The sequence below is a fragment of the Bos mutus genome, chromosome 23 (genome assembly GCF_027580195.1).
Source record: "Bos mutus isolate GX-2022 chromosome 23, NWIPB_WYAK_1.1, whole genome shotgun sequence".
NCBI classification, from domain to species: domain Eukaryota; kingdom Metazoa; phylum Chordata; class Mammalia; order Artiodactyla; family Bovidae; genus Bos; species Bos mutus.
In genome coordinates, this window is record NC_091639.1 from 40928000 (window position 1) to 40955711 (window position 27712).

Here is a 27712-nt window from a genome sequence, read left to right on the forward strand (position 1 = left end):
TACTGAAGCCCAGGCGCCTAGAGTCCATGCTCTGAAACAAGAGAATCACTACAAAGAGAAGCATGCCCACTGCAACTACAGAGCAGTCCCTGCTTGCTGCAGCTGCAGGAGGCCTGTGCACAGCAATGAAGACCCAGTGCAGTCACAAATAAATCATTTTTTTTTTTTAAAGGTTGCTAATCTGATCCAGTGTAGAGAACAGTGATTGGGCGGGGGTGGGGGTGGGGGGGTATGCTACACTTTGTATGAAAAGACAACACAGTTACAAAAGCCAAAAGAGAGACCCTTTAGCCTAATGGAGCCAGGAGAAAATGTGGATGTTTGGCTTTCCATGTGGCAGGGTAGATCAATAATTGGCCTGCCTGCTAGACAGCCCTGGTAAAATTCCTTGCTTAGTACTTTTGGGTGAGTTTGAAAGGTCTTGTTCTGGATTACTGATACACACAACAGAAATTTACTAATCCAAAGAGGTGAAAAGAAAATGAGATAGCAAAGTCTTCTTTAAGCACACACCAGATGCACTTAGCAAAAAATTATATTTCAGTGATGGGAATAAATCCTCAACTCTCTACCTCAGAAGCTGTCAAGGGAAAATACTTCTTATCTATGTGGTCTTCCTCCTCTTCGTCAGGTGGTGGTTTTGCTGGAGGCGGAGGACGTTCCCTCTGTAGAAAAGAAAAATAAGTATTTTACTATCTCTTCTTTCGAGAACCTAACTTTTTTGGTTTACTCTTATCTTTGCCTTTGGGAATAAAAAAGAATAATGTACAGAATTCCCCTGACAGACTAAACTCAAGGTTTAGTATCTGAATAGATGGAAAACTCTATACACACACACAATTCAAATACCGTTGCTTTGTTTTTTGATCTTTATAGCAGAGATTACAAACATGTCTGTCATATCCTTGGCCACACTGAGAAATATCAGCACTAAAAACACAACTGCCTCATCAGAAAATGTCCTTCATGATAGCAATACACAAACTCCAGTGTAGGAAAACCGGTGGCTCAACTTCCAATCTACCGGAGAAGAGGAAACAGTAAATCAAAAAAACCAACTTGTAAGAGCTCTAACAAACCAGAGTTATTAAGGAAATAATGAGAGGAATCTAGGACAAAACATCAATTCCTGCTCAAAGTGAAAGTGCCAGTCGTTCGGTTGTGTCTGACTTTCTGCAGCCACGTGGACGGCAGCCCGCCAGGCTCCTCTGTCCATGGAATTCTCCAGGCAAGAACACTGGAGAGGGTCGCCATTCCTTTCTCCAGGGGATCTTCCTACTCCAGGTTCAAACCCAGGTCTCCTGCATTATAGGCAGATTCTTCACCATCTGAGCCACCAAACTTAATGCTATTCTTATTTATTAGCAGAGCTCAGAACTGGTCTCTTATCCTTGGTCACTTTCTTCAGTGAGTACTATTATGTATCATTAGCATATGAAAATCCTATTTCATCTCAGCCCATTTCAAAAAAGGAAGAGTTGTCAGTTATCTGCCCTCACAGGGGTTGGCCAGCTTTTTCTTAAAGGGCTACACAGTAAATATTTTAGGCTTTTCGGTCAGCTCTGCCAGGGGGACATCTAAGCAGCCATAGAGGATATGTAAATGAGTGGGTGTGGTTATGTTCCAAATACAACTTTATTCACAAAAACAGGCAGCTGTTTGTGGGCCTCAGTTCACCAGTCTCTACCCTTAAGCAAGAAACTCACTGAAGAAGGGATTATCAAGATCACAGTAGACAGTTTCAGGAACACACAGAATGATCTTTGGCGAAACAAAGTCGAAGAGAGTTCTGCCATTGTCCCTGCTGGACTCTCAGCGTCTTCATATCCCAAAGTCCTATTCATGCCTGAGAGCTCATGTTCCTACAGGGAAGGGAGCTGGCCTGCAGGCCCCTTCCTTGGCTTGTAGGTTAGCTCACTGTGTTGCTAGAACAAGAGTATTTCTAAATATCTGGGTGGAGGTGAATGTTGAATTAAGTGACAGCCTCCAAGAAACCCGTAAGGAAAGACACTTCTCCCATTTTAGGAGCCGCCGCGTGCGTTAGCACTTGGCATCCGTGATCCCTCTGTTAAACACACTTTACTGGCTGGTATTATATCTTGATAATCTGGTCATTCCCATAGTCCCTGCCACCAGATGGGTGCAACAACTCCAATGAGGTCAAGCCAAGTAAAGCTATTTAGGTCGAATTTCCCACTAAGTCCACTTTCCCCACCCTCCTTGCTCCAGAAGCACAGGGACAAACCTGGTCCCAGTGACACCTTGTAAGGAGGCGAACGGCAAATGGAGCAGGCCCATAATCTAACTAGTTATCCAACCAAAGGACACAATAACTGAGGAAAACCAGAATGAAGCATAATAAAAATGACTCAGCCTAGATGCCCTTTCAAGGCGAGAGACGCCTAGAAAGAACAGTATGAAAGGTTTCTATGGAAGTGGTGATCACCAGGGACCCTGGAAGGAAAGAAAAGCATGAGTCTCTCTTTCCTACCATGAAAACTTTGGCCAAGGGCTACAAAGCTGACTCGTACATAACTATTCACTGTGTTTACAAGATAGGGAACAGTCCCTTGGCCACAGGTAATTATCAAGGGCCAGGAAGGCAGCACAGCCACAACATCCTCAAGTAAAAACTGGCAAAGAGGCATCCCAAGATGCATCAGTTTCTACTTAGCAGGACCACAGGAGGCTAGATTCCTAGAGTGGGATGAACAAAGAGCCCATGTAAGTCAGTGGCTAAGCCCACAGGAACTTGGTCATTCAAAGCTGACTTCAGCAACCCTGTGTTCTTCTTGCAAAGCCTCCAGCTCCCTCTAATGGGCATCACTGGTAAGCGCCACAGACGGCAGTGTCTTCCTCCACAGGTTGGATTGGCCTATTTGTACCTAACAGTGAAAGAAGTGAGAAAACAGACAAAAACAAACTAGCTCTGTCTGCAGAAGCGCTCTGTGAGTGGTGCCTGGCACACAAGCTTGCTTTCACCACCGACAAGGAGTTCATCACACTCCCTGATAACACCCACTCTAGGGGTGCTGCCACAAGGTCAGCAGGCCTTTCCAAAATCCATACGGAAATGCTGGGACAGGGCAGGGCCAGAAGTCTAACAAAAGAGAACACCAAAACCATCTGGCCATGCCCAGAGCACTAATGAAAAGTCCAAGGATCACCAGGCAGCCAAAGGATCATTAAAATGGTCATAAGCCAGATTCCCACCAAAGGGAAGGGCCAGTCTCTCCAACAGGAAGATGTAATATACACCTGAAAATATGCCCCGAGGTGGGACTATCACTGGAATCCCGTTAGAGCAGCACCTGTTTATGAGGAGCACAGTGCTCAAAGCCTCAAACTGCGGCGCTGCCAGAGCAGGGAGGAAGGGCCATGGGACCACTGACTCGGGGCTAGGCTCACAGCAAAGCCCCAGAGGAGACAGTGGGGGTAAGGAGTCTGGAGAACAGTGTTCAAGGCTAGAAGAAGCAAGTACTATAGAAAGAACCAGTCAGATGGGAAGGTTGACCTTTTGAGGGAAAAATTCAGAGTTGTCCTCCTTCCACCATTTCAAAGCCTGAAGGGTTATGACTATGGGAAAAACGGGAAGGTATATGCTAACATATCCGCATCTGCTTAAGCCTTGCTACAACCCTGCTGAATACAGACTCTGTCCAAATCCAGGGGGTAACTTTTCAAGGAGATGGAAGATCAACACGTACTCAGGGCAGACAGGAAGTTACTTGGTGAGCTCTTCCATCAATGGACCTGCTCTCTGGAAAGAAACCAACAATACATAGCAAAGACACCAAACACAGAAGCAGTGCTGAGCCTAACCCAAATAAAATGCTTCAATTTGCTCTAAGGACAACCGAGTAACAGAAAGATGCCAACGGGTTATACTGAAACTGAGAAACTAAAATTATACCTCAACATGACCTGCATAGTTAGACCACACTAAGCAAGAGGGAGAAAGGCAGAGGGGGAGCCCCCAGGAGAGCAGGTGGAGGCAGCCTAGGCCTCCGAGACGCAGCTGGCACAGGGGGCCACGCTTCCCCTCCCCCGTTCCCCAGCAGAGCAGAGGTGACAGCAGAACCCCGGCCACATACAGGCCTCACTCCAGCAGCTTTCCCTCCGGCCGCCTCAGCCTCCCTGCTCACAGAGTCCCGGTCGGACGAGCGTCCACTGGCCGTGCTGTCCAGGGACTGGCAGGAGACAGCATTGTACAGCGCCTCATAGGGACCCTCCTCTTCTGTGCTGGTGTTAAAATCGATGATCAGTTCAGTCACTGCTTTCTCCAGGTCACCTAAAGAGGGGTGGGAAGGCAAGAATCGGTGAGAGGAGGACACAGTCTCGGACTTCCCACCACGGCAACAAGCCAAAGTCCCTCCGGTCACCTGAACTTGACCAGTGTTAACCCAGAGCAGGAAAATAAATCACGGCTCTCTCCATGGACAAGACTAAATACAGAGTTTCATCTGCACTATATACTCTGAGAACTGAACAAAATTTTCTCTAGTTCAAGATGGAACATTTGACATCAATGAAGGACATCTCCCAAGACTGTTATAAATTCCAAAATACCTCAATATCATGACAGCATGAACGTAAACCAGAAAATATAGCAAAAGACAACTGAAAAAACTTCAGTAACAAGAACATGTGCTCAAGCAAAACAGAGGATGGTGAAGTCTCTCTGAGATGGGGATGCTGTGTGGCTGTTGAGACTCACTTGCTAGGTAACTACAAACCTCAGGGTGCCTGGGATCCAAATGTGTGACTCTGTCTGCAAAGTAACCAGGGATCTGGTTATAGACTGGGGATCTCTGGGTCACTTGCAGAGTCAAAACTGTAACTGTAAAATCCTTGAAAGCTAAGAGCTTAGTGAACTACTAATCCCATTACCAGCAGATTATGAGGTCAAGAAAAGAAATGTGACTGGGGAGGGGAACAGGGACTCCACAGTAAAGACAGGCTGGGGAGCCCTGGACCCTTGTATCTCTGCAGTCCTCTGAAAAATCTCTTTCCTTTTTTAGTATGTGGCTGTGATCCGCATCTGGGGGAGGTGTCAGCCCGTGTTCTGTCTTTCTCATCCATCGGATCTAGGATCCAAAAGGGCTGCTCAATCAACCTGAAGAGGTGGATCCCAGCTAATGACTGAGACACTGGACTGCCCACGCTAGCACCCAGACGGCATTTGTTGGACAAATGATACATTACTAAAACCTGCCATATATATAGCTACCAACCAGATGACACTCATTATATATTTACTGTGGGCCAGGCACTACAGTGTATGTTGGGGGAAAAAAAAGGTTTCACTGAGATTTGAGTTCATCCTGAGATCATCCTATCCATCACACATCCCAGGACAGCTCTCACGGAGCCAACTCTAAAAGCAGAGAATAAAGTATGAAAGAAGACATCCCACAGTTATGGCCTAAGCTTTGCCCAAGAAAGCTTCATACAGTAGCTGGGAAAAAATGAATTTGAATATGAACTTATTAAGTACTCCCAATCCTCCAAATTATAATTTAAATCAAAGATCAAAGTTTTTCCATTCTGCTACAGAACATTCAATATTCAACCTTTTTCAAGCTGAGACCCCTCTATAGGCAAAGAAGGGCTGACTCACCTTGAGACTTCTGGGATATAGAGTCCAGGTTGGAGATGAGAGGTGGCTGGGGTGTAAGGGTTTTGTCTACCTCTTTTGCACTTCTTTTTCCAGTCATGTGATCTACATCGAAAAACAGAAACAAAAATAAAGCTGTACCAAATACCAATGTCTTGGTTCATCCAGCTGGTCCTCTGGCCGAAGATGGACCCATACCTTCAATAAGTGCCGCTATCTGCTGGCTCTTCTGAGACGGCAGCTCCCGGACGGTGTCCAGTGCGGTCAATCCTCGGTTATCCTTTATGTTGACATCAATTCCTAGAAAGGCACACCAGGTGGACCCGGGGAGTGAGGATTTTCAAGCGAGGGTCAAACTCCAGGACACCTAATGCTCCCAAGAGGCACAACCAACATTTTCATCCAAAGCCATTTTATCCAGCTATTCAAAAACAATTCATACATTTGCAATCAACTAGTGGAGATATACACATTGAGTTCAAAGGCAGCCGGCAAAAATCCCCCTCGAGATCCTAGAGGGGAGCGATCTCCACCCCGGCATGCTGTACAGACAAGAGCACTGCCAACCTCTCACCTGCAGCCAGCAGGATTTGCACCACATCGGTCTTGCCAAACAAAGCAGCCTCATGCAAAGCACTGCCCTTCTCCGTCTGGAAAGCAAACGAGAGCGCAGAGCAGGATGTCATCAGACAGTGACTCAGGTTTGGCATGGCTTCACATGACAAACGGGACACAGACGAGAAGGGACGGAAAATAAAATAAACCACACGAAGTTCTCTGTCATTATCTTTCCCACTTTTCGGGTCTGGATTCCAAAACCACAATCGTGGCCCACACTTGGTAGAGGGTGTTTGATGCGCCACCAGGAGGCCACACACGAATAACTGCAGAGTCACCCTCGGAGCCACCCACCAGTGACACTCCCCAAAACCCCACCTTCCTGGGAGGAACGAATGATGAGAAGAAAAGGACAAGGGGGTGGAAGCGCGGTAACTTCCATTGTGTTCTGGTGGCTGCCAAGCCTAAGGTATGGCCGTCCTGAGGGAGAAAGCTACCAGCAAAGGGGAGGCTGTGTCCTGCCGGCAACACCAAGATGATGGGACTGTGGAGGTGCGAATGGTGGCAGCGGGAGCACAGGTAGAGGAAGATAATGAAAGCTTTCTAATTTCAAGAGGGCGTCTGTAAGCACATCTTTTCAGGGTATAACACCATGTATTAGGGACGGGGGAGCCTGGTGGGCTGCCGTCTATGGGGTCGCACAGAGTCGGACACGACTGAAGTGACTCAGCAGTAGCATTACCCCTGAAAAGAAACGAAAAATAACAGACTCACTGGAGGAGTTTGTCTCTAAAGTTTCGTGTTACAATGAGTCAGCAGCTGGAAGCATCTGACAAGGTGATGTGAACCGTGCTAAACAGGAACACAGCCCAGCAGCACGGAGCTCGTGCCTTCTCCAACAGGACTAGGTCCCCGGGCCTGGGAGGGCCACCCGCCGTGCTACCTGGTAGCTGCTATCCATGCCGGCGTCCAGGAGGACCTGCACCACGGCTTTGTGGCCATTCCTCGCTGCCAGGTGCAGAGGGGTGTGCTTCTTAGTGTTGCAGCTCAGGAGGTTAGGGTGGGCGTTGAGGAGCATCTTCACCACCTCCAGCCTCCCGTAGAGTGCGGCCAGGTCCAGAGGCGTCTCGAACTTGTTGTTGCGCATGGTGGGGTCAGTCAGCTCCTCTAAGAGGACCTTCACCACCTCGGTGTGGCCGTACTGCGCTGCGCAGTGCAGGGCCGTCTCGTTGTCATTGTTCTAAAGAGTTAACAGGCAGATGACCATCAGAAAGGTGGCCAGCAGGCAGACGGGCACACACTGGGATAATCACATGCAAAACCACTGAAATTTAAATGAGAAAAACAGCAGCAATACTCGGGGACTAGTAGAACTACGTCAGAATCCAGACAGACTCTGCTGCCAGCAAGGCCAACTGCTCTGATCAGCCTCAGTTACCGCCAGAGGGGAGCAGTCGGCTCCTTAGCCTTGGCAGTCTCCTCTATGCCATGTGAACATGTCTCCAGACGGCACAGAGAGCCACCTTGGGAACACGGCACGCAGTGGGGAGCAGCCCTGGCACAGATGAACGCCCGTGATATCACTGCCATTGACTCATTTTAAACTTCGACTGGTTTTACAATTGCTATTGCGCCAACCCGTGGTCCTGATTTTGGATCTACTGACCATCCATTGCCTCGCACACAAGCTTTTTGGAATGAGCTTGTCATCTGCGTAGCTTCTTACATGCAAATCAATCGGCCAACAATGAAAGTAGCAGAGCAGAGCACCCAAATCACTTTCAACATATCAGCCAACAGCCACTGCCAAGGGATGGAGGTGCCTGAGCGCAGTCTCAGAGAAATATAGGACCCAAAGGCTGCCCTGAGCCTGCTCCAGAATTCTGCCCCAACCACTGCATGCAGGATCTGCAGCTGTGCAGGGAAGGATTTCTTAGGTAAGAAAGACACAATCAGACACTGGAATATTTTGTGTGAGAGGTGCAAAATATTCAAGATTGGAACACTGCCATTAATTCAAATTCACAGCCACATGCCAATTTTGTTTCAGACTAAAGGCAGAACCTGAGATAAAACAGGACAAGTTTGTGCTTTATCAATCACCAGAAGCAAAATGTTAATCATTGCTCTTTCTTTTACTACTATTAACAATGTATAACTAGAGTAGACAGAGAGAAATTTCCATGACCTCTCCTTTTTTAGAGGCATGAACAAAAATGATAATTCTCTCACAGGATTTTGAGATTCCTGAATTTATCCAGGAGACTTCTGCCATTTGGGGGAAACAAAGCTTCCAGGGGTGTGTGTCCTTCAGATCAATATTATGCACCTTTCAGTGGTCAAAAGGTAAAAATTAAATGTTTCCACAAAAGATTTAAATCTATTAATATATTCAAAGTAATAAACTAGGAGTTACCCAAACATGCATGCAAATCCATCTGTTTTTGATCTGGCATTTGACTGCATCATTTTTTCCAGCTACTCCAAGTGTATCAGAAAGATCCAGAGCTACTAGGAGCAGGGCCCCCAAAGGCCAGAATGACAGCAAAGAATTTTTTAAAAATGAAACAAGGACAGAAAGGGTGGTAGCAGGAGCCACATGCAAAGATAAATGCACACAGATAAACACAGGGAGCAGCACTGAGCTCCAACACAGCTCTAGGAGAGCGGCTGCTGAGAAGGTACAAACAAGACTTCCCTGGCCACAGAACATAGCCAGTTAGCAATGGTCTCCTGTGATACAATTGCGTCCAAGGGGCCAATTCCATGTCAACCCGGAAGTCTAGAGAGCAGGAGAAATGCTGGGCCAGAGGTAAATCCTTGGGGCTCCTGTGTCAAACACACCATTCAGGCCACCCAGGCGCCTATTTCCTATTAGGCTATGGCATGAATAAAACTTAGAGCTGTCACTTCACTTGCTAAGAAGAAGCAAGGACCACTACAGCAATGAAAACTCACAGGAGCTTCCTGTACAGGGATCCTGGGGCAGAGCTGCAACCCCAGGAAGTTTAAGAAGACTCTCTGCATTTTATATCTCAAGATTAGCATGACAGCAAGGGCCAAGAAACTCAGCTTATTTTTATTAAAACTCCAGTCCAGAAAAACTCATTTACTCTAAATAGACACTGCTGTCTCTTTTATATCCAAGTTGTCTCTCAACAACCAGAATAATATGTAAAAAGCATGTCATTAGGGCCTGAAGAACCATAAAACTCTGAACTACCTAGCAGAGGGGGAAAAAAGCCTTCTCTGGGTTTCTGCAGAACTAAAGCAGCTACCACACAGCTGTCTCACTAAAGGTACAGTCTCGATCCCCACCAGGCAAACTGTCTTGCCTGTCTACGTTAAAAATGGCCTAACCACCACTCTGCAGTTTATTTTGAGTGTAGGAAGCATCTTGTTTATGTTTCAGTCTTACCAGAAATGGTCTGGTAACAACAGTACTCTTGAGTTTATGTCTGTGGTGACCACATATCTTGACTATTGAACACAGGCCATACCACTTCCCCTTGGAGCCTGACAATTTTCAGGGCAAGAAGTCACTAAGTTTTGGATTCATGGACCACAAAAAGGGGCGGGGGGGACTCCAAGGAGGGTACAGACTCCCAACCAGCTGGAATCTTTCTTTTTCACACCTTTCAAGCCACACCTTGGGGGGGCACCCCAGGAAATCTGGACTAAGCAAGGGGACTGAGATGAAATACCCAAATTCTCCTCAAAGACTTGGCACAAACTCTCCATTCCTGTTTATCTTGAGGTCCACTTTCATTTTTTTTGCTAGGTCATTACTTTAAAAAGCCCAGTACCCTTTACACTTGGAGACCCCACTCAATGCATAAATCCATTACTTATGTGTTTTATACACACACACACACACACACACACACACAATACAACCAGCAGAAAACCATCTAGAAACATTTCCATGGCCTTTTCTCTCTGGGAACTATTCAAAACCATCACCTCTCAGTGCTTGGATCACAGTCCAACCACACTCTTGCCCACTGATGACAGATCTAAGTTAGAGACACTGGGGCTACAGCTCCCAGGTCTCACGATGGTACAGGCCCTGGAAACATAGCCACGTTGTAACAAAAGGATGAAGTGAGTCTACAGAGGTTTAGAAGACAGGGGGAAAGTATGAGGACAAAGTCCACCATGTGGACCATGTGGAAGAGGAGTCAGACTTATTCTGCAAAGCTCTTAAGGCACTACTCTGTCCAACAGATGGAAGGTTTAGGAAAACATACATCAACAAGCACAAAAACCCCAAATCAATGGAATCCAAAAGGGGGCTGCCAAGAGTGATTCTGTTTACTATGAAGAGAAACAAATAAGGCCCACTTTTTAGATGAGAAAAGAGAAATCCTGCTCTGGTGGGAAGTCAGCCTAGATCAGTGGTTCTTAAATAAGCTTTGTTTTAGAATTACATGAAAGCTTAAAGGGAACTAATACTGAGCCCCATCCCAGGACTGACAAGGTAGCACCCTGAAGGTGAAGCCCAGGAAAACTATTATTAAACAGGTTACCAACCTAGCAGACACCAAATTAACCAGGCAATCATTCATCACGATCAAGAACAAAACAAACTGCCATCATGTACCCTGTGATGTGATGCACTGAAAAGGAAGGACAGAACACCAGTCTTGTGGTGTTACTGCCAAGAATGTACACCCTGAACCCAAGCGTACAGCCAAACGCCAAGTGAGGGACAGTCTACAAAACTACTGGCCTATGCTCTTCAAAAATGTCAATGTCATGAAGGACTAGAAAGGCTGAGGATAACTGTTCCAGATTATGTATGATCCTGGACTGTATCTTGGACCAGAAAAAGAAATCGCTCTAAAGGACATTATTGAGACACTTGGTGAAATCTAAGCATTGATTTCATATTAGATAATGGTATTGTATCAATGCTAAATTTTCTGAATTTGATATTTGTATTCTGGTTATACCAAGTGCTGCTGCTGCTGCTGCTAAATCGCTTCAGTCATGTCCGGCTCTGTGCGACCCCATAGACGGCAGCCCACCAGGCTCCCCCATCCCTGGGATTCTCCAGGCAAGAACACTTGTCCTTATTCTTAGAGGAGATATATGCTGAAGAATTTGGGATTAAAGGGTCATGAAATTTATGACTTAATCTCAAATGGAAGCTGGAAGTGAAGTCGCTCAGTCGTGTCCGACTCTTTGTGACCCCACAGATTGTAGCCTACCAGGCTCCTCCATCCATGGGATTTTCCAGGCAAGAATACTGGAGCGGGTTGCCACTTCCTTCTCCAGGAGATCTTCCCAATCCAGGGAATCTCAAATAATTCATCATCAACTACAACAATCACATATATTACATATATATATATATATGTACACACACATACACATGAGAGCACAAGAGTGTGCACACGAGATGAAAGACGGTATAAGCACGCACAATGCCACAGAGTGTCAACAACTGGTGAATCTAGCAGAAGAGTGTAACGCAGCTCACTGCATTATTCTTGTGACTTTTTGTACACTAGAAATTTTTTCAAAATAAAAAAATGTTATAAGAGCTTGCTGGTGATTCTGATGCACCCAGACAAGCTGATGAACTGCTGGAGACAATTGGTCTAGAGAACGTCCAGATCTCTTCCAGCTCTAAAACTGTGGATTACTTTTAAGTGTCTGGAAAAAAACAGATCTTCCATAAAATTAATTTGACTACTGCTCATCTTATGCTATTTAGACTAAGTCAAAATTGTCTTAAAAGGGAGTAAGTAAACAATTGTAATAGTTTCACCTTCGCTAAGGATGACATACATTTGGACTGGTTTATGTTGACTTGCCAAAACAGGAAAGGCTCTGTAGAGTGAAGAGGAAAATAAAAGCTCATGAAAACTCCCTCTGCTCCCAGGAAGGGCATCTACAACTTCCTGTGTCTACCGGTGCCTGACAGGACTCAGCATACAAATGTACTTTAGCAAAAACAATTCTTAGACACACCAGGTCAATAAAAACCCACTGAGTCAGGAATAAAACCTAGGGAGGTTAGAATCTTATCAGCCTGAGAAGAGTCTGCATTCTAGCACAACCCAAACAGCTTTATCCTTTAATGGAGTTTACATCGTTTGGCCTTTGAGGGGTTGGTGGGTGGGGCAGAGGCAAAGGGTAACACAGTTGGCCCTCCCATCCACGAGTTCTTCATCGGAGGAGTCAACCAACCATGGGTCAAAAATATTCAGGGCAGGGAGGGAGTCCAGAAAGTTCCAAAAAGCGAAACTTTAATTTTCCACATAGCAACTAGTCTTTTTTCAGCTACACCCCACAGCACATGGGATCCTTGCTCCCCAACTAGGGACTGTCCCACACCCCTTGCATTGGAAAGGCAGAGTCTTAGCCACTGGATTGCTAGCAAAGTCCCCATGCGGCAACTATTTATACAGCATTATTATTGTATTACGTTGTACTGTTAGGTATTATAAGTAATCTAGAGAGGATTTACGGTGTACAGGACAGAAGTAGGTTACATGCAAACACTACACCATTTTATTATAAGAACTTGAGTACAGTATCCTCACGGGTCCTAGAACCAATATCCTCATGAATACTGAGGGAAGACTATTTCCAAAGAGAGAAGTTCTTATTCCATTTAGACTAAGTTTCTTTTACGTGTGTAAAATCAAGGGATAGGAAAATCTGCTTTTAAGAACCAAAGTCTTACCCTTTAATCAGAGCTTTATAAGCTAACTAACCAACCACCAAGTGGGAAACAATCACTTCAAGGTGCCTCCCCGCAAAACAAAACCTTGACCGGACCAATGGAGCAATGTTGCAATAAGTGCCCCCCAACTAGTAACAAAGAACAAATTCCAAAATGGCCTTTCAGAAATGCCACATGATGTCTACCTCTTAAAATCAGAATCTCAAATACTACTACTGATCAGATATTTTTACTTCATGTACATGATCTTATTTGAACTCCAATAACACAGCCAATTAGATGGTAAACCCCATTTTACAGAAGAAGAAACTAAAGCTCAGAGAAATAAAGTAACTTGTTCAAGTCAACACCAGTAAGTGGCACCACAGAATTCAAACTTGGATCTGACTTGAAAGACCTTGATCAATGAGGGTTTTCCACTATGCCACACTACTTCCAATAAAAAGAAGACAGAGTACCCTCCCCTCTGGAAGATTAGAAACAGAATTGAAAGAGTGGGCAAGAACAAAAGCTACCATGTTTCACCACCCCAGATCAAACTGCTTCTCCACCATTAGGGCCCAAGAGCTGAGGGCAATCTCCCATAGAGCCTGCTGAGGTCCAGCCCACAGGGAGCTCATTTGCTAAATCAGTGTCTCTTAGTGAAAACCATGAAATATCTGTCTTGCATTTGGAAACACACAGAAGGACCTCACGCATCCCTTCCCAGCAGCTGCTGAACTCAGAGCAAGTGAAAGGGAGCTGATATGAACAATGCAGTGACTCAACCAGACTCCAGATTGTTGCCAAAATGAAAAACCTCATCTGAACAAAAACTTGAGTCAAAAACAGCAGGTGAGAGTGCAGAGAAGAGAGGCTAACATCATCACCCAACCCACAAGCTCTGCCTCCAGAGGCAGTAGAGGCCCGCGGCTGGATGTTCATCACTACACCAGCCCGTTATCTATCCCAGCCTCAGGGAGGGAGACTCAAGGCCAGTGCCCTGCTTGGCCTTGCAACTTCATTTCCTACTTCTGAGCTGTTCTAAGAGCCAAGAGTGTCCAAGCAGAGAGAGAAGCTATGGCTAGGGAGAAGAGACTCAGGCTTTAAATAAAGATTCAGGCGCAAACTCAAAGAAAGAGAGGGAAACCACACCAGCAGCTTTTACGGGTGAAACAGAGTCACCCATGCCCCTCGGCCACATCTTCACCACGAGCTACAGAAAATCAGGTTCCATCTCAAAAGAAATATAAAAAGCAAACTTAAAAAAATTAATCTAGAAAGTACAATTAAATCATTTTCTGACATCTTTTAATTGCATTTTTCTTTTTTGAATTTAAATGATTTTAGAAATCATGGTAGTAAATTATGGCTGTACATGGTCCCTTCTCTTTCCCCATTTCTGCCACTTTGAAGCTTTTCAGACATTCCAGAAAAAACACCCAACCTTTCCAGAACTGGTATGGGTTTTCAAAACAAAACCAAAACCCACTGAAGCTGTGTTTTCCCATTCCCAGGCAAGCCAGAAGCAGATGGACAGAAGCGGACAAACGTCAGGATGATGAAGAAGAGTCTGAGCGGACAAGAGTGGAAGCTAGAGAGGACAAAACAGAAAGTGCAGCTTGGAGAAATGATGCAGAGAAATCCTGGCAGCAAAGTACACACCTTGGCATTGATATAAGGGTCAAAGGGGCCGTACTTTTTGAGTTCTTTGATCTCAAGAGCATTCTATAAAAAGGAGAGGAAAAGAAAATGTGATGATAAAATGGATGAAATATATCAATGCAATGCACAGCCCTGAGGGGCCCCAACACTACACCAACTCGGATCTGTCCTCTGGGCGCCTCAAAAGGAAGTTAACGGAAGAAGACAACCTCCAGGTCATCTGTCATCACCCCTCTTGACCAAGCTTCCAACTGGAGCAACATTAATGGTTTTTAATAAACCAGTGAAGTACTTGTAACCACTGCCTAGGTACATTAGTTTCTTCCAGCTCTTGCAGAGGTTGTGCCCAGCCCCTGCCCCACCCACCTGCCTGCCAGATATGCAAAGCATGGGGCCGGGGTGCCACCTATCAACAGACACTCCAGGCGGGAGGTGGCTGTGAGCAGGACAAGCTAGCACACTCCAGAGGCTCAAAAACCCAAGCAGCTGTGCTCCAAGGCAAAAGTGAGCAGAGACAGGATTAGGAATGGTGGCTGAAAATTTCTTCATTTAAGAGGACTTTAAGTGTGTGATTTTTCAACTTTGAGGGATATTGGTTAATAGCAAACCTCTTTAAAATATTTCCCCCAGGTAAGAGCAATCACCACCATGTTAGCTAGGAGGAGTAAAACTGCATTTAGGTAAGAGGCAGGCTTAAAGAGATGATTTTCCTTCCTAATGTTATAAAGCAAACATCCTCATCCACAATCTGGAATGTCTGTTGCTCACCTATCCAGAAAATACAGCCTGCAGGGGGAAGGGAAGCTGATGAACAGCTACACACACTCTCTTTCTCCAAATGGAGAGGGCTGGGAGCACCACAGCAGTCTTCTCGAACCTCTCGGTGACTCCAGAGCCCGCTCTGCTCTGAACAGCTCACTGAGAATGCACATGGTCCTGCTGCCGGAGGGACTTCAAGAATGGTTTCCTGGTTTTTTTGAGGAATAAGCCTGATCTAATCCCAGAGGCCACTGAACAACCTCCTCTCATCAATGTCATTAGGAAAAGAATCCTAAATTTATTGAGAACGGGCAGGATCTCTCTCATTCAAGCACCTACTTCAGCTCAGAGCAGAGAGAGAAAGAGGAGAATGGCTCGTCATAGAGAGAGGGCCCATCTCCTCGCAAATTGACACCATCTCAGACCCAAACTGTAGGGAGTTACACTTCATGAAAGGCTGGTCTAGAACTTCATAATTCAAATATAACTTTCCCAAAGGACTACATATAAAGAAGAGGAGGTACAGTCTAAGGGCACCTGAATCCATGGCCAGTGTATGGGATTTCTGCTCAAAAGCTGCCTTTTTTATTTTTTAAGAATACTCTGCTTTGTCAAAGAATGTGTTTTTTTTGTTGTTGTTTTTTTTTACTTAAAAACCCCCATGTATTTGGAAATTAAATGTCCACTTTTAAATGATGGGTTTATCTAAGATGCCATAACAAGGAAAATTAGAAAATATTTTTAACAGAATAAGAATGAAAAGAAAATCTACCAGCATTTGTTGCCAGCAGCCGAAGCTACTTCATGTAACGAAACACACTATGGACTCTTGAATAAGGTATGAAGACAAATAATGGACACTAGCATAAAACTTTGTGAAAATGAACAAAATCTGTACTTTGGTTAATAATACTGCATCACGTGTTAATTTAAGAATGGTCAGTCTTAAGTGAACATTACAGGACATCACTGAAATGATCTTCATTCCGCTGTGTCACCTCTGGCCTCCACTTAAATGTCTTCGTTTTTCAGCTAACAGCATGCATGCCTCCACTTCTGAGAGTTCTGATACACACAAAACAACATGGTCTCCACAGTCCTGACACGCACTGGAGTGTTTTGTTTAGCAGCTCAAGCTGCACTGCCATGTTGACGGCAGGAACCCAGTTTAAAATGAGCCCTGGGCAAGTGTGCAGGATGTGCATTATTTCCAGCCTTGTGCTGTTACAGTACTATTCCAAATCTGCATACGAAATACACCCTTCATGGTACAAGGTCTCTTTGATTCACTAAAAAGAGTGGCATTGGGAAGAGGGGAATTACTCTTAGGCCAGGGAAGAGCTGGTTCCCTTAGATCTGAGCTGTGGGCCTGAGGTGGCTGCCAAGGTCTGGCTGGAGCTGTGTGGAGAAAGCGTCCCTTCCTTCCAACCTGTTCATTGACTTTGGTGTGTGAGGGCCCTTGATGGATGAGCAATCGCACTATCTGGGCGTCTCCTTTCCAGGCTGCCAAGTGCAGCGGATAACAGCCTTTAGAGTCAGCCACGTTGGTCAGCGCGTCGTTCCTCAGAAGAACCTCGACCACATCCCTAAAAGGCAAAAATCGACTGTGAGTTGCAGAACCCACAAGTCTTTCCTACCAGCAGCTCTGCATGTCTGTGTAGCAGGAAGCCCATTCACAGAGAGGAGCTCACCTGGCTCCCATCTCTACCTGAGCTTATCACCTGATTCTTCCTTTTAATTCCCTGACTACTTGAACAGCTGTTGACAAGCGGCTGAGTCATCTTGAACCACACCCCAACTGTCTCTTCACCTCCTGGTTTAGCTATTTTCTAGATAATCCATTTATTTTCCATTATCTTGAAAAAGTCTGGTTTCCTTGTTTGTGATGTTGAAACAGCATTCAGGGACAGAACTTACATAAAAGTAGTACACAAAACAAATATCATGATTCACCACATTATTCAAAGCATTTGGTGAAGTGGGAGCTGGAAATAAGACAGGCAGAGGGACTCAGAGTGGTTGTAAACGTAAACAGACACTTCTGCAAGCAGAAGACACGCATGGCGTCACTTGGTACATCCAGGAAGGAGGACTTGGCTTCCTTCTTGGTGACACCACTAATTAAGCAGATAAAAATGTATAATTATCCCCATGCACATGAGGTCCAAGAAAATCCCCACTGTAAATAAACACAGAATATGGAGGTGAACTTGGCTAACAAGCTACAGTCATTTAAGTCCAAGATCCACTTTAACTCTGGCTACCCCACTATTTGGCTTCCCTGGTGGCTCAGACGGTAAAGCGTCTGTCTACAATGCGGGAGACCCGGGTTCGATTCCTGGGTCGGGAAGGTCCCCTTGAGAAGGAAATGGCAATCCACTCCAGCACTCTTGCCTGGAAAATCCCATGGATGGAGGAGCCTGATAGGCTACAGTCCATGGGGTCCCAAAGAGTTGGACACGAGTGAGCGACTTCACTTTCACTTTCACCCCACTATTTAAGGGGGAGGAAGTCTCTACAGATTATCTGTTAGCTTTGTTTAAGATGGTTACAGAAAAGACCGCACTACAGAAAATAATCACATTCAACATATCTTAGGGCCTTCCCTGATAGCTCAGCTGATAAAGAATCCACCTGCAATGCAGGAGACCCCGGTTTGATTCCTGGGTTGGGAAGATCCCCTGGAGAAGGGCATGGCTACCCACTCCAGTATTCTGACCTGGAGAATTTCATATACTGTATAGTCCATGGGGTCGCAAAGAGTTGGTCAGAACTGAGCGACTTTTACTTCACTTTAGAAAAGCATACTGGAGTCATTTTGTTGTTGTCATTGTTTAGTCACTAAGTAATGTCTGACTCTTTTGTGACTCTATGGACTGTAGCCACTGAGGCTTCTCTGTCCAGGGGATTTCCCAGGCAAGAATAGTGGAGTGGGTTGCCATTTCCTCCTCTAGGGGATGTTTCCGATTCCGGGATCGAATCCAAGTCTCCTGCATTGGCAGGAGGAATCTTTACTACTGAGCCACCAGGGAAGCCCAGTGGACACTTAGGCTGGGCCAAGTACTGCCAAAGTGATAGAGAATACCACAAGGTGGCAAGGCTCGGCTCCCTGCTCAGAAAAGTCTAAACGGTCCCAATAAACTGTTTTTTCTAAAAACTAAACTGCTACAGCTTATCTTCTCTCATATTAGGCCTCAAACTCTCGCCGGCGCCCTCTCTTTTGCTACACTCCGGTTTTCGGTTTCCATCTTCCAGCAAATGTACCCACTGCGCCTGCACTCCCCCGTGGGGCCTGCCCCTGCCCTGGGCCTGCCCGGTCCCCTTCACTGAAGGGCAGGGCCTGCCTCAGGCCGCCAGAGCACACCTCCAGAAAAGCTTCCACACAAATCCCACATAACAAATCCGAAGAACTTCTCTGTACTTAAGAGAATTAAATAGGCCATATTATTGGTGTATTTTCCCCTCAAGAATGGTTCTTGTTGTGTACAAGGCTACTTTTATGAGGAAAGAGTGGCAAGCAGAAAGATAAAGTAAACAGAAAGATTCTCCCGACCACTTGATTTCTTTTCAGCTTATAAAGAGGCTGGTCACCTGGTAGATTATCCAGCCGCATTACGATCTAGCATCCCCGAATGTGAGCGTCATATTCAGATCACTGTGTGGCGCTGATCCATTTCAGAGGGGAAAAGAAGCTTTTAACGTTATTTTGGAGCAAGGGTTAGGAAACGAGGTTTAAAGTATACACTAAACAGAAACTCAAGAATTCTGGACAGACTAAATTTAGTTTTTCTCTGTTTTTCAGCATCCCTGCTTAGTACATCTTTAAAGGAAGGAAAAAAAGAAAAAAAGACAACCTGAGGCCTGAGTTTTGAAGAGTGGGGCAGGAACATAGCACATTAATACTTACTTATGGCCATTCAAAGCAGCATGGTGCAGAGGTGTGTACCCAGTGCTGTCAACACAGTTCACATTTGGCCCTCTCCAAATGCTACAAGGAAAAAGAAAGACTGAAGTCACAAACCAAATCTTTGGGAAAAATCCAGTGTGGTGTTTAACCCAACAGGTCACTTTCATATGACTCCTGATACAGGACGGCAGCCATGCCCACAGAAACACACAGCGTATGCCCCACTGCAGAAACACACGGCGTGTTCCCCACTGCAGGAGCACGCGGTGTGTGCCCCGCTGCAGAAACACACGGCGCGTGTGCCTCACTGCAGGAGCACGTGGTGCATGCCCCGCTGCAGAAACACACGGCGTGTGCCCCGCTGCAGGAGCACGTGGCATGTGCCCCACTGCAGGAGCACACGGCGCTGAGGGCACACCAGCAGCTTCCTGTAAGGGGTCAAGTGCCAGGACAGCACTGTCATCATTTCAGAGCTTGTTTTCCTGTGTCCTTCTCCTCACTGGTAACTTCTTTATTCACTCAGTCTGGGACTCGTGCCTCTGAAAACTGTCAGGCTTGTAAGAAATGCTCTTTGAAAGGTCATCAAAAATAACACTGAATGAAACCACTTGTCAGTTATAGGTATGGGCACTCACCTCTAAGGCTGGTGACTGAAGGCTGGAGAGACCTCAGCATAGACCAGACAGATTATCAGGATCATTCGACCACAAGGACCAAAATCAAAGAACCCATGTTCATAAAAGCACCCAGATACATGTGTTAAGATGCAAGGGACAATTTTGCCTTTCCTTTGTGAATATGTCTTATTGGTAATAAAAAGAATAACAACAGAATCTACAATGAGCACCTTGCTGCTACTGCTAAGTCGCTTCAGTCGTGTCTGACTCTGTGCGACCCCATAGACGGCAGCCCACCAGGCTCCCCCGACCCTGAGATTCTCCAGGCAAGAACACTGGAGTGGGTTGCCAATTCCTTTTCCAATGCATGAAAGTGAAAAGTGAAAGTGATGTCGCTCAGTTGTGTCTGACTCTTGGCGACCCCCATGGACTGCAGCCTACCAGGCTCCTCCGTCCATGGGATTTTCCAGGCAAGAGTACTGGAATGAGCACCTTATTTGAGTCAAAAATACCACACTAAGAAGGTTGAAATGTCACCTCATTTAATCCCTGAAGTCTTAATTATGACCCCTGTTTCATACCTTGCTACACTGGCCAGAACTTCTAACATTAAGTAGCAGAGGGCAGCCTTGTTTTGTCCTTGCTTTTGATGAGAACGCCTCTAATGCTGTTGACAGTTGACCTGAGGTAGACACTCCATAACATGTAAAGGAAGTATCTTATTTTTTTTCTTCCTTTTAAAAATGTATTAGAAATACTGTTTAAATGCTTTTACCTCTATGGATAAAATCATAGTTTTTCACAATGAACCAACTAAAATGTTATCAATAGCTTCCTTAATACTGAGTCATTCTTTCATTCCTGAAATAAACCTTATTTGCCACTTATCCATTAGGGTCATGTCAATGAATTTTACTTGAGAGCATTTTACTCAGGATTAGGATTTTCACATCTGCATTCCTAAGTGAGGCTGGTCTAAAGTTTTTGATTTTTGTGCTCTCATTATTGGGTACATCAGTGTTAGATTTAAGTCACAGATCACCTGGGCAGCTATCTACCTATTTCTATATCCAGGAATCACTGACATAGAGCACTAAAATGATAAAGAATCACCAGTAAAACCATCTGGGCACAGAGACTTGACACGCAGATGTTGGAAGCAGCATTATTTATAACAATAAAATATTAGAAACAGTCCAAAAGTCCATCAATAGAGAAATAATAATTAAGGTGTAGACATATAGAATTAAGTACCATTTATACTGCTATCTAGTAAGAACAGAGAATACAATATAATGCTAAGGAGAAAAGAAGAAACAACACTGTAAATACTATAGAGGAAAAATATATATGAGAGATTTATCAGGATAGTGGATTGGGTACACAAGCTCACTCCATCTCCTATCTAAAGTTGTGTGAAGTGAAACAATTTTTACCCTATACCACAGATAACCGATAGATTCAACCCAAGGGAAAAAAAAAAAATGTTATCAAGCAACTGGCAACACTGAGGGATTCCTAAAAGGCAGAAATCAGAAAGCCTAGATCTACAGAAACGCAATGTAGAAGAATGCAAACTAAAATAATCACATACTTCTTTTTGCCTATCAGCCTGACAAAAATAATGACATTATAAAACGCTTGTGAAGATCAGGGAAACAAAGTCTTAAATTCAACTGGTATGAGTTTAAACTGGTGAATTCCTCCGGGAATACAATTTGGCAGCATCCACCAAAACCAAAAATAGGCATTCACTCTGGGCCCGCATCTCCACTTCCAGGCAGCTATCCAACAGAAACACTCGTACACGTGCACAGACACACATCCTTGTACAGGATGCTTCACTGCAGAGTAAGAACTACACACTTAATGACCACCTATGGATGGGCAGTTAAACACCAGGTACACCCACAAAATAAATTATTACTTAACAGTTAACAACAATTCAAAGGAAAGACAAGAAAACAAGTTGGACTATGTGTCCTGACAAGGAAAGATTTTGTAAGATGCACTGTGTTACTGTGAAGTGGAAAAAAAAGTCACTGTATAATATATAAAAGAGGAGGCCTCATTTTACACAGACACAGACACACACGCACCTCACCATGGATGGCAATGCAGAGAGTGCTCGCCAAGTCATTGCATAATATAATGGCAATGCAGAGAGTGCTCACCAAGTCACTGTATAATATATAAAAGACGAGGCCTCATTTTACACAGACACAGACACACACACACTCACCATGGATGGCAATGCAGAGAGTGCTCGCCAAGTCATTGCATAATATATAAAAGACAAGGCCTCATTTTACACAGACACAGACACACACCCACCCACCCACCCACGGATGGCAATGCAGAGAGTGCTCACCAAATCATTGTATAATATATAAAAGACAAGGCCTCATTTTACACAGACAGAGAGAGAGACACACACACACACACCCACAGATGGCAATGCAGAGAGTGCTCACCAAGTCATTGTATAATATATAAAAGACGAGGCCTCATTTTACACAGACAGAGAGAGACACGCACACACACCCCCCCACGGATGGCAATGCAGAGAGCGCTTGCCAAGTCATTGTATAATATATAAAAGACGAGGCCTCATTTTACACAGACAGAGAGAGAGACACACACACACACCCCCCCCCCCGCCACGGATGGCAATGCAGAGAGCGCTCGCCAAGCGCGGCCGTCTGCCTCTGGGAGAGGAGGCAGGGTGGGGAGGCACTGTAGCGTGTGAGGAGGACTTCCAGGTTCTTCCCTACATTCTGCCACACTATTCAGAACACAGTGATGAGAAGGCATTCACGTAGTGGTGTTTTTATAATATTTTTAAATGATGGGAAGGAAGCCACGTACAGAGAAAAGAAGAGCAAAAAAATCAAAATAGTAACAATAAATGGTTGTATATGTAAATGAGTCACTTTTATAAGTATATAGGTATTTGGCTTAAAAGCTCAAGATAAATTTTAAGTGAAAAGAGAGGACATGTGTACTCTGATAGCTAAGTTATTTGTTCATTGTCAGTTAAGGAAACTCGTGACAAGGTCAGGAACTTGAGGGACTTCCTGGGGTCCTCATCCTCCATTAAGCTTGGATTCCTGTAGCATCTTTCAAACAGAGCTAAAAGCAATTATCTATGTCACATTTACAACTCATTTCCTAAACCAAAAATTATAAACCGATGCCTGACAATGAATAGAATGTTGGAAAGTGAAACAGATCTAGAAAATTTAGGAGGTAGACTTTTCATATTTAGAGTCAATTTGCCCCACAAAACAAAACATCATCATTTTTCTATTACAAAATAGGTGACACTGAAATCCAGAAACAAATTATTTGCCCCAAATTATAAGCCAAATCAGTGGCTGATCCAAAACTCTCCTTTAAGGCATTCTTGGTCTTTGGCCAACAGGGACTTGTGTTCTAAGCGGACGGCAAGATGAAGTGAAGATGTAGTCACACAACGCTGCACACAATAGCAAGGCGACTGGAATAAATAAGAGGAGCTGGGAAAGAGGAAATCCTCACACAGGTTAGAGCAGCTGGGACATCAGATCTGTTGGCTCCTAGTATCAGATTAGCAAGCTGCTACCTTTTCAACTTTCTCAATTCAGGTCCCAAAGTAACCTTAACACTAATGTTTAGGGACCTCCCTGGTGGTCCAATGGTTAAGAATCCGCCTTCCAACACAGGGGATGTGGGTTCAATCCCTGGTCAGGGAACTAAGATTCCACATGCCACGGGGGCAACTAAGCCCATGCACCGTCCACACCCTGAAACAAAAACCCAGTGCAGCCAAAAAAACCCGAAAAACAAAACAAAAACCCCTGACACTTAAATGGCCCTTGCTTTTAATGACAAGGCAGAACTGAGCAATTCCTCTGTCATTTTCTAACTTTTCCCTCCACGTCTCTGGTTTAGAGGTGGTTAAGTCTGGATAGCCCATTCCAGCAGTAAAACTATCTCAAAACAATGAGAAAAGACAAGGCAGAGAGATAAGGAATTTCCTGCAAGAAGCTGCAGCTTTCCCAACTTGGTAAGACCTTTACCCCTCCTTTTTCTCTAAGCATTTCCTCTAAATGCCTATCTAGAAATTTGAAGGAATGGGGAATATATTAAATAAAACCTAAATGAAAATGGAGAACTGTCAGCTCTCTGTTTGGAGTCTTAGCTTCAGACAGGATGGTAGTAACATCCCCCTCCACCCAAGTTTCTTCCTTTTTGGAAGCCCAAGAAAAGAGCTATTTACAATCTAGGTCTTCCTCTCTACCGCAGCTGTTCTATGAGGTTTTTCTAAAGCAGTACCAAAGGGCCACTCACTAACAGACAAGAGCAGGACACAGTGCACTATGAGAACCAAGGGAAAAACAAGAACAAAACCTAAAAACGGTGCAGGAGAGTCCTAAACACCCAGTGCACTCTCACCACAGCATTCATCAGACTTGACCTTAAACCACAGGGAAAACCCTTTATGCTGTGCTTCCATGCTACATATTTTAAGCCCTTTAAGGGAATCCTTCATGTTTCTGAGAGCACAGCAGTGTACAAGAACTGCCCAAGGGCCACCAGTTTGCAACTTCTAACATTTGGTTTTTCCTAACCTGCGACCATTACGGCAGAAAGTGAAGAGGAACTAAAAAGCCTCTTGATGAAAGTGAAAGTGGAGAGTGAAAAAGTTGGCTTAAAGCTCAACATTCAGAAAACGAAGATCATGGCATCTGGTCCCATCACTTCATGGGAAATAGATGGGGAAACAGTGGAAACAGTGTCAGACTTTATTTTTTTGGGCTCAAAAATCACTGCAGATGGTGACTGCAGCCATGAAATTAAGACGCTTACTCCTTGGAAGAAAAGTTATGACCAACCTAGATAGCATATTCAAAAGCAGAGACATTACTTTGCCAACAAAGGTTCGTCTAGTCAAGGCTATGGTTTTTCCAGTAGTCATGTATGGATGTGAGAGTTGGACTATGAAGAAAGCTGAGCGCTGAAGAATTGATGCTTTTGAACTGTGGTGTCGGAGAAGACTCTTGAGAGTCCCTTGGACTGCAAGGAGATCCAATCAGTCCATTCTGAAGGAGATCAGCCCTGGGATTTCTTTGGAAGGACTGATGCTAAAGCTGAAACTCCAGTACTTTGGCCACCTCATGCGAAGAGTTGACTCATTGGAAAAGACTCTGATGCTGGGAGGGATTGGGGGCAGGAGGAGAAGGGGACGACAGAGGATGAGATGGCTGGATGGCATCACTGACTCGATGGACATGAATCTGAGTGAACTCCGGGAGTTGGTGATGGACAGGGAGGCCTGGCGTGCTGCGATTCATGGGGTCGCAAAGAGTCGGACACGACTGAGCGACTGAACTGAACGGAACCTGCGACCCCAGTGTGACATGATCTCCATGCAACATGACAAACCTGCTACCTCATATCCATTAAAAATGGCCACAATCTCTTGATGGGACATGTAAAAATACTGCATTTGAGATGTTTTTACATAAAACAGAGATAGAAAAACTGTAAGTTGAAACCAAAGTGGCCAGACCACCTTCACCTGTGACTGCTCTGTGGGATCAGGATCAAATGGTGCCCCGTTCAGTGGCTCTTAGCTGGCAGCAAGCCTGCTTCATGTGGTCCAGTCACCTAACTGCTTACTTTACAGAGACAAGTAATGGTATCTCAATGGGCAGGCAGGGTCCAATCCAGTTCAACTGCATATATGTTCAGGCCCCATCTGGCACAGGCCAGAGTGCTACACAGTCTCCACCCTAGAGGAGAGTGAGGAAGTCACACAAGTAAACAAATGACAACACAGTGCGTGACATTCTGGAAAGTATGCAAAGTGTAGCTGATGGGGAAATGGGAATAAGGGAGGCCCTGCAGAAAAGGAAGACATTTGAGCTGAGCCTTTAAAGCTTAGACAATCAGCCAGGCAGAGCAGCAAAGAGGAAACAGCCATCAGGTACTCTATTCAATGCTCTGTGGTGATCTAAATGGAAAGGAAGTCCAAAAGAGGGGACACACACACACACACACACCTGATTCACTTTGCTGTACAGTAGAAACTAACACAGAATTTTAAAGCAACTATAGTAAAAAAAAAAAAAGAGGAAACTCAAATTCAAGGTCTCCTTAGTAGTCCCAGCAAACTGGGGCAAATGCAATTACCAATTATTTTGAGTGGCTGGAGCATGATAGTGAATGCATGGATGGACAGGTAGGCAGAGCCAAGCCATGAAGGCTCCTATGTGCCACTGCAAAGTTTCAAGCAGGGAATGATTAGATGTGTATTTTAGAAAAATCTTTCTGTTGACAGCTGGGAAGTAACCTAGATGGGAACCTAATAAATCTGTTATTTACCATACTGTTGTGATGGTCTGAAATACATCTCAATTGGGGAAAAATCATTATGCTAAGCATTTACAGAAATGATGGAGACCAGACTAACTTCCAAGTTAGTGATTTGGGCATGAAGTGAGGACCTGAACAAAGGGTGTGGCAGGGCAGATGGAGAAAAAAGAAGATTCAGTAGAAAAGACAGGATCTGGTGACTAAATGGGGAGAGGGGTGGCTAATGAGACAGTAAATTAAGGAGGAAAAGTAGTGTTGATTTGCTTTGTGACTGTGACAGTGTGTGCTGGGGGGCAGGCACAGGGAGTTTTGTTTTGGGTTTAGTTGAGGCTGAAATGAATTTGACTCCCACGTGTAGATGTCTAGTCAGTCAGTAGGTAGACATGATGGTCTAGGCTACCCACTCCACTATTCTTGGGCTTACCTAGTGGCTCAGATGAAAAGAATCTGTGCGCAGTGTGGGAGACCTGGGTTCGATCCCTGGGTTGGGAAGATCCTCTGCAGGAGGGCACAGCAACCTACTCCAGTGTTCTTGCCTGGAGAATCCCCATGGACAGAGCAGCCTGGTGGGCTACAGTTCATGGGATCGCAAAGAGCCAGACACGACTGAGAGACCAGGCACAGCACAGCACATGATGGTGTGAAATGCTGTGGTTACATGACTAGTTTAAATGACAACACTCAAATGCTGACATGCCCTTGTTCAACCCTTACAACCACATTATGGTGTAGCAAAGTATCAGCACATTATTTCCATCTTATAGGTAAGAAAACTGAAATCCAAATGCCTTACTGATTGTCATACAGCTAATTAATGTGGAATGGAAAGAAAATCCCATGTCTGACTTCAAATGCGTGTTCCTTCCAGTTTATTCAGGCTCTCGACCTTGACTGTTGAGACAAAACAACTTGGACCATGATGCGTCTCCTCCTGCATTAGTTCTCAGGAAGTCAGACTCTGAGCACAAAGGCAGGACAGGGCCTGCTCCATCACCGGTTCTTTGAAGAGGAAGCAATGGCAATGAACTTGAGGGGGGAAGAGAGGCTCTCGGCAGCTCTCCATCAGGTCCTCATTAAATCATGGTCTAAACAGGAGTTTGTCTCATCAGCCTTTTTCTGCCAAAGGCGTTCGATGTTTCCCTCTTTTGGTCATCCTTACAGAGGCAAACTTATCTCTAAACCTCAGAAAGGACTGGTAGTTTTCCAACACAAGGAAACACTGTCCAAAGTCCATCTAATTTTACAAAAACTTCATCTCACTCAAATGAATTTGACACATCCTTACTAAAATGCTTTTCACATACTGAACTGTTGAAAGGAGAGAGAAAAGGGAAGCCACTTTCATTGTAAGAGAAGCCGGTGATCTCTGGAGAAAGACAAAACTCGCAGACATGAAACAATCATACAAAAAATCCCAAAACAATTTTAGTTAACTGGGAAACACTGAATGTGTATTTTTATTTCTGCTCAATCCTCATTAAAATGAGGGTAAAAACAAAAAGAATAGGAGAAAAATAACAGTGAACATAAAATGGCGGTGTTTTTAGACGATG

The 27712-nt window shown here is 44.8% G+C and overlaps 1 protein-coding gene across 7 annotated transcripts in view; it reads right to left on the bottom strand.

Moving 5' to 3' along the window:
- Positions 1 to 27712, bottom strand: part of ANKS1A (ankyrin repeat and sterile alpha motif domain containing 1A) — a 168730-nt gene that overhangs the window by 79864 nt on the left and 61154 nt on the right. For 4 of the 7 annotated variants that reach the window (XM_070361279.1, XM_070361283.1, XM_070361278.1 and 1 more), the window contains exons 2-10: positions 19183 to 19263; positions 16705 to 16861; positions 14517 to 14579; positions 7119 to 7415; positions 6192 to 6267; positions 5816 to 5917; positions 5621 to 5722; positions 4095 to 4291; positions 573 to 665 (exon numbers count right to left, since the gene is read on the bottom strand). In XM_070361279.1, the coding sequence (XP_070217380.1) occupies positions 573 to 665; positions 4095 to 4291; positions 5621 to 5722; positions 5816 to 5917; positions 6192 to 6267; positions 7119 to 7415; positions 14517 to 14579; positions 16705 to 16861; positions 19183 to 19263 (1168 nt within the window). The remainder of the gene's footprint in view (positions 1 to 572; positions 666 to 4094; positions 4292 to 5620; positions 5723 to 5815; positions 5918 to 6191; positions 6268 to 7118; positions 7416 to 14516; positions 14580 to 16704; positions 16862 to 19182; positions 19264 to 27712) is intronic. The other 3 variants (XM_070361281.1, XM_070361284.1, XM_070361280.1) reach the window with 2 other exon arrangements.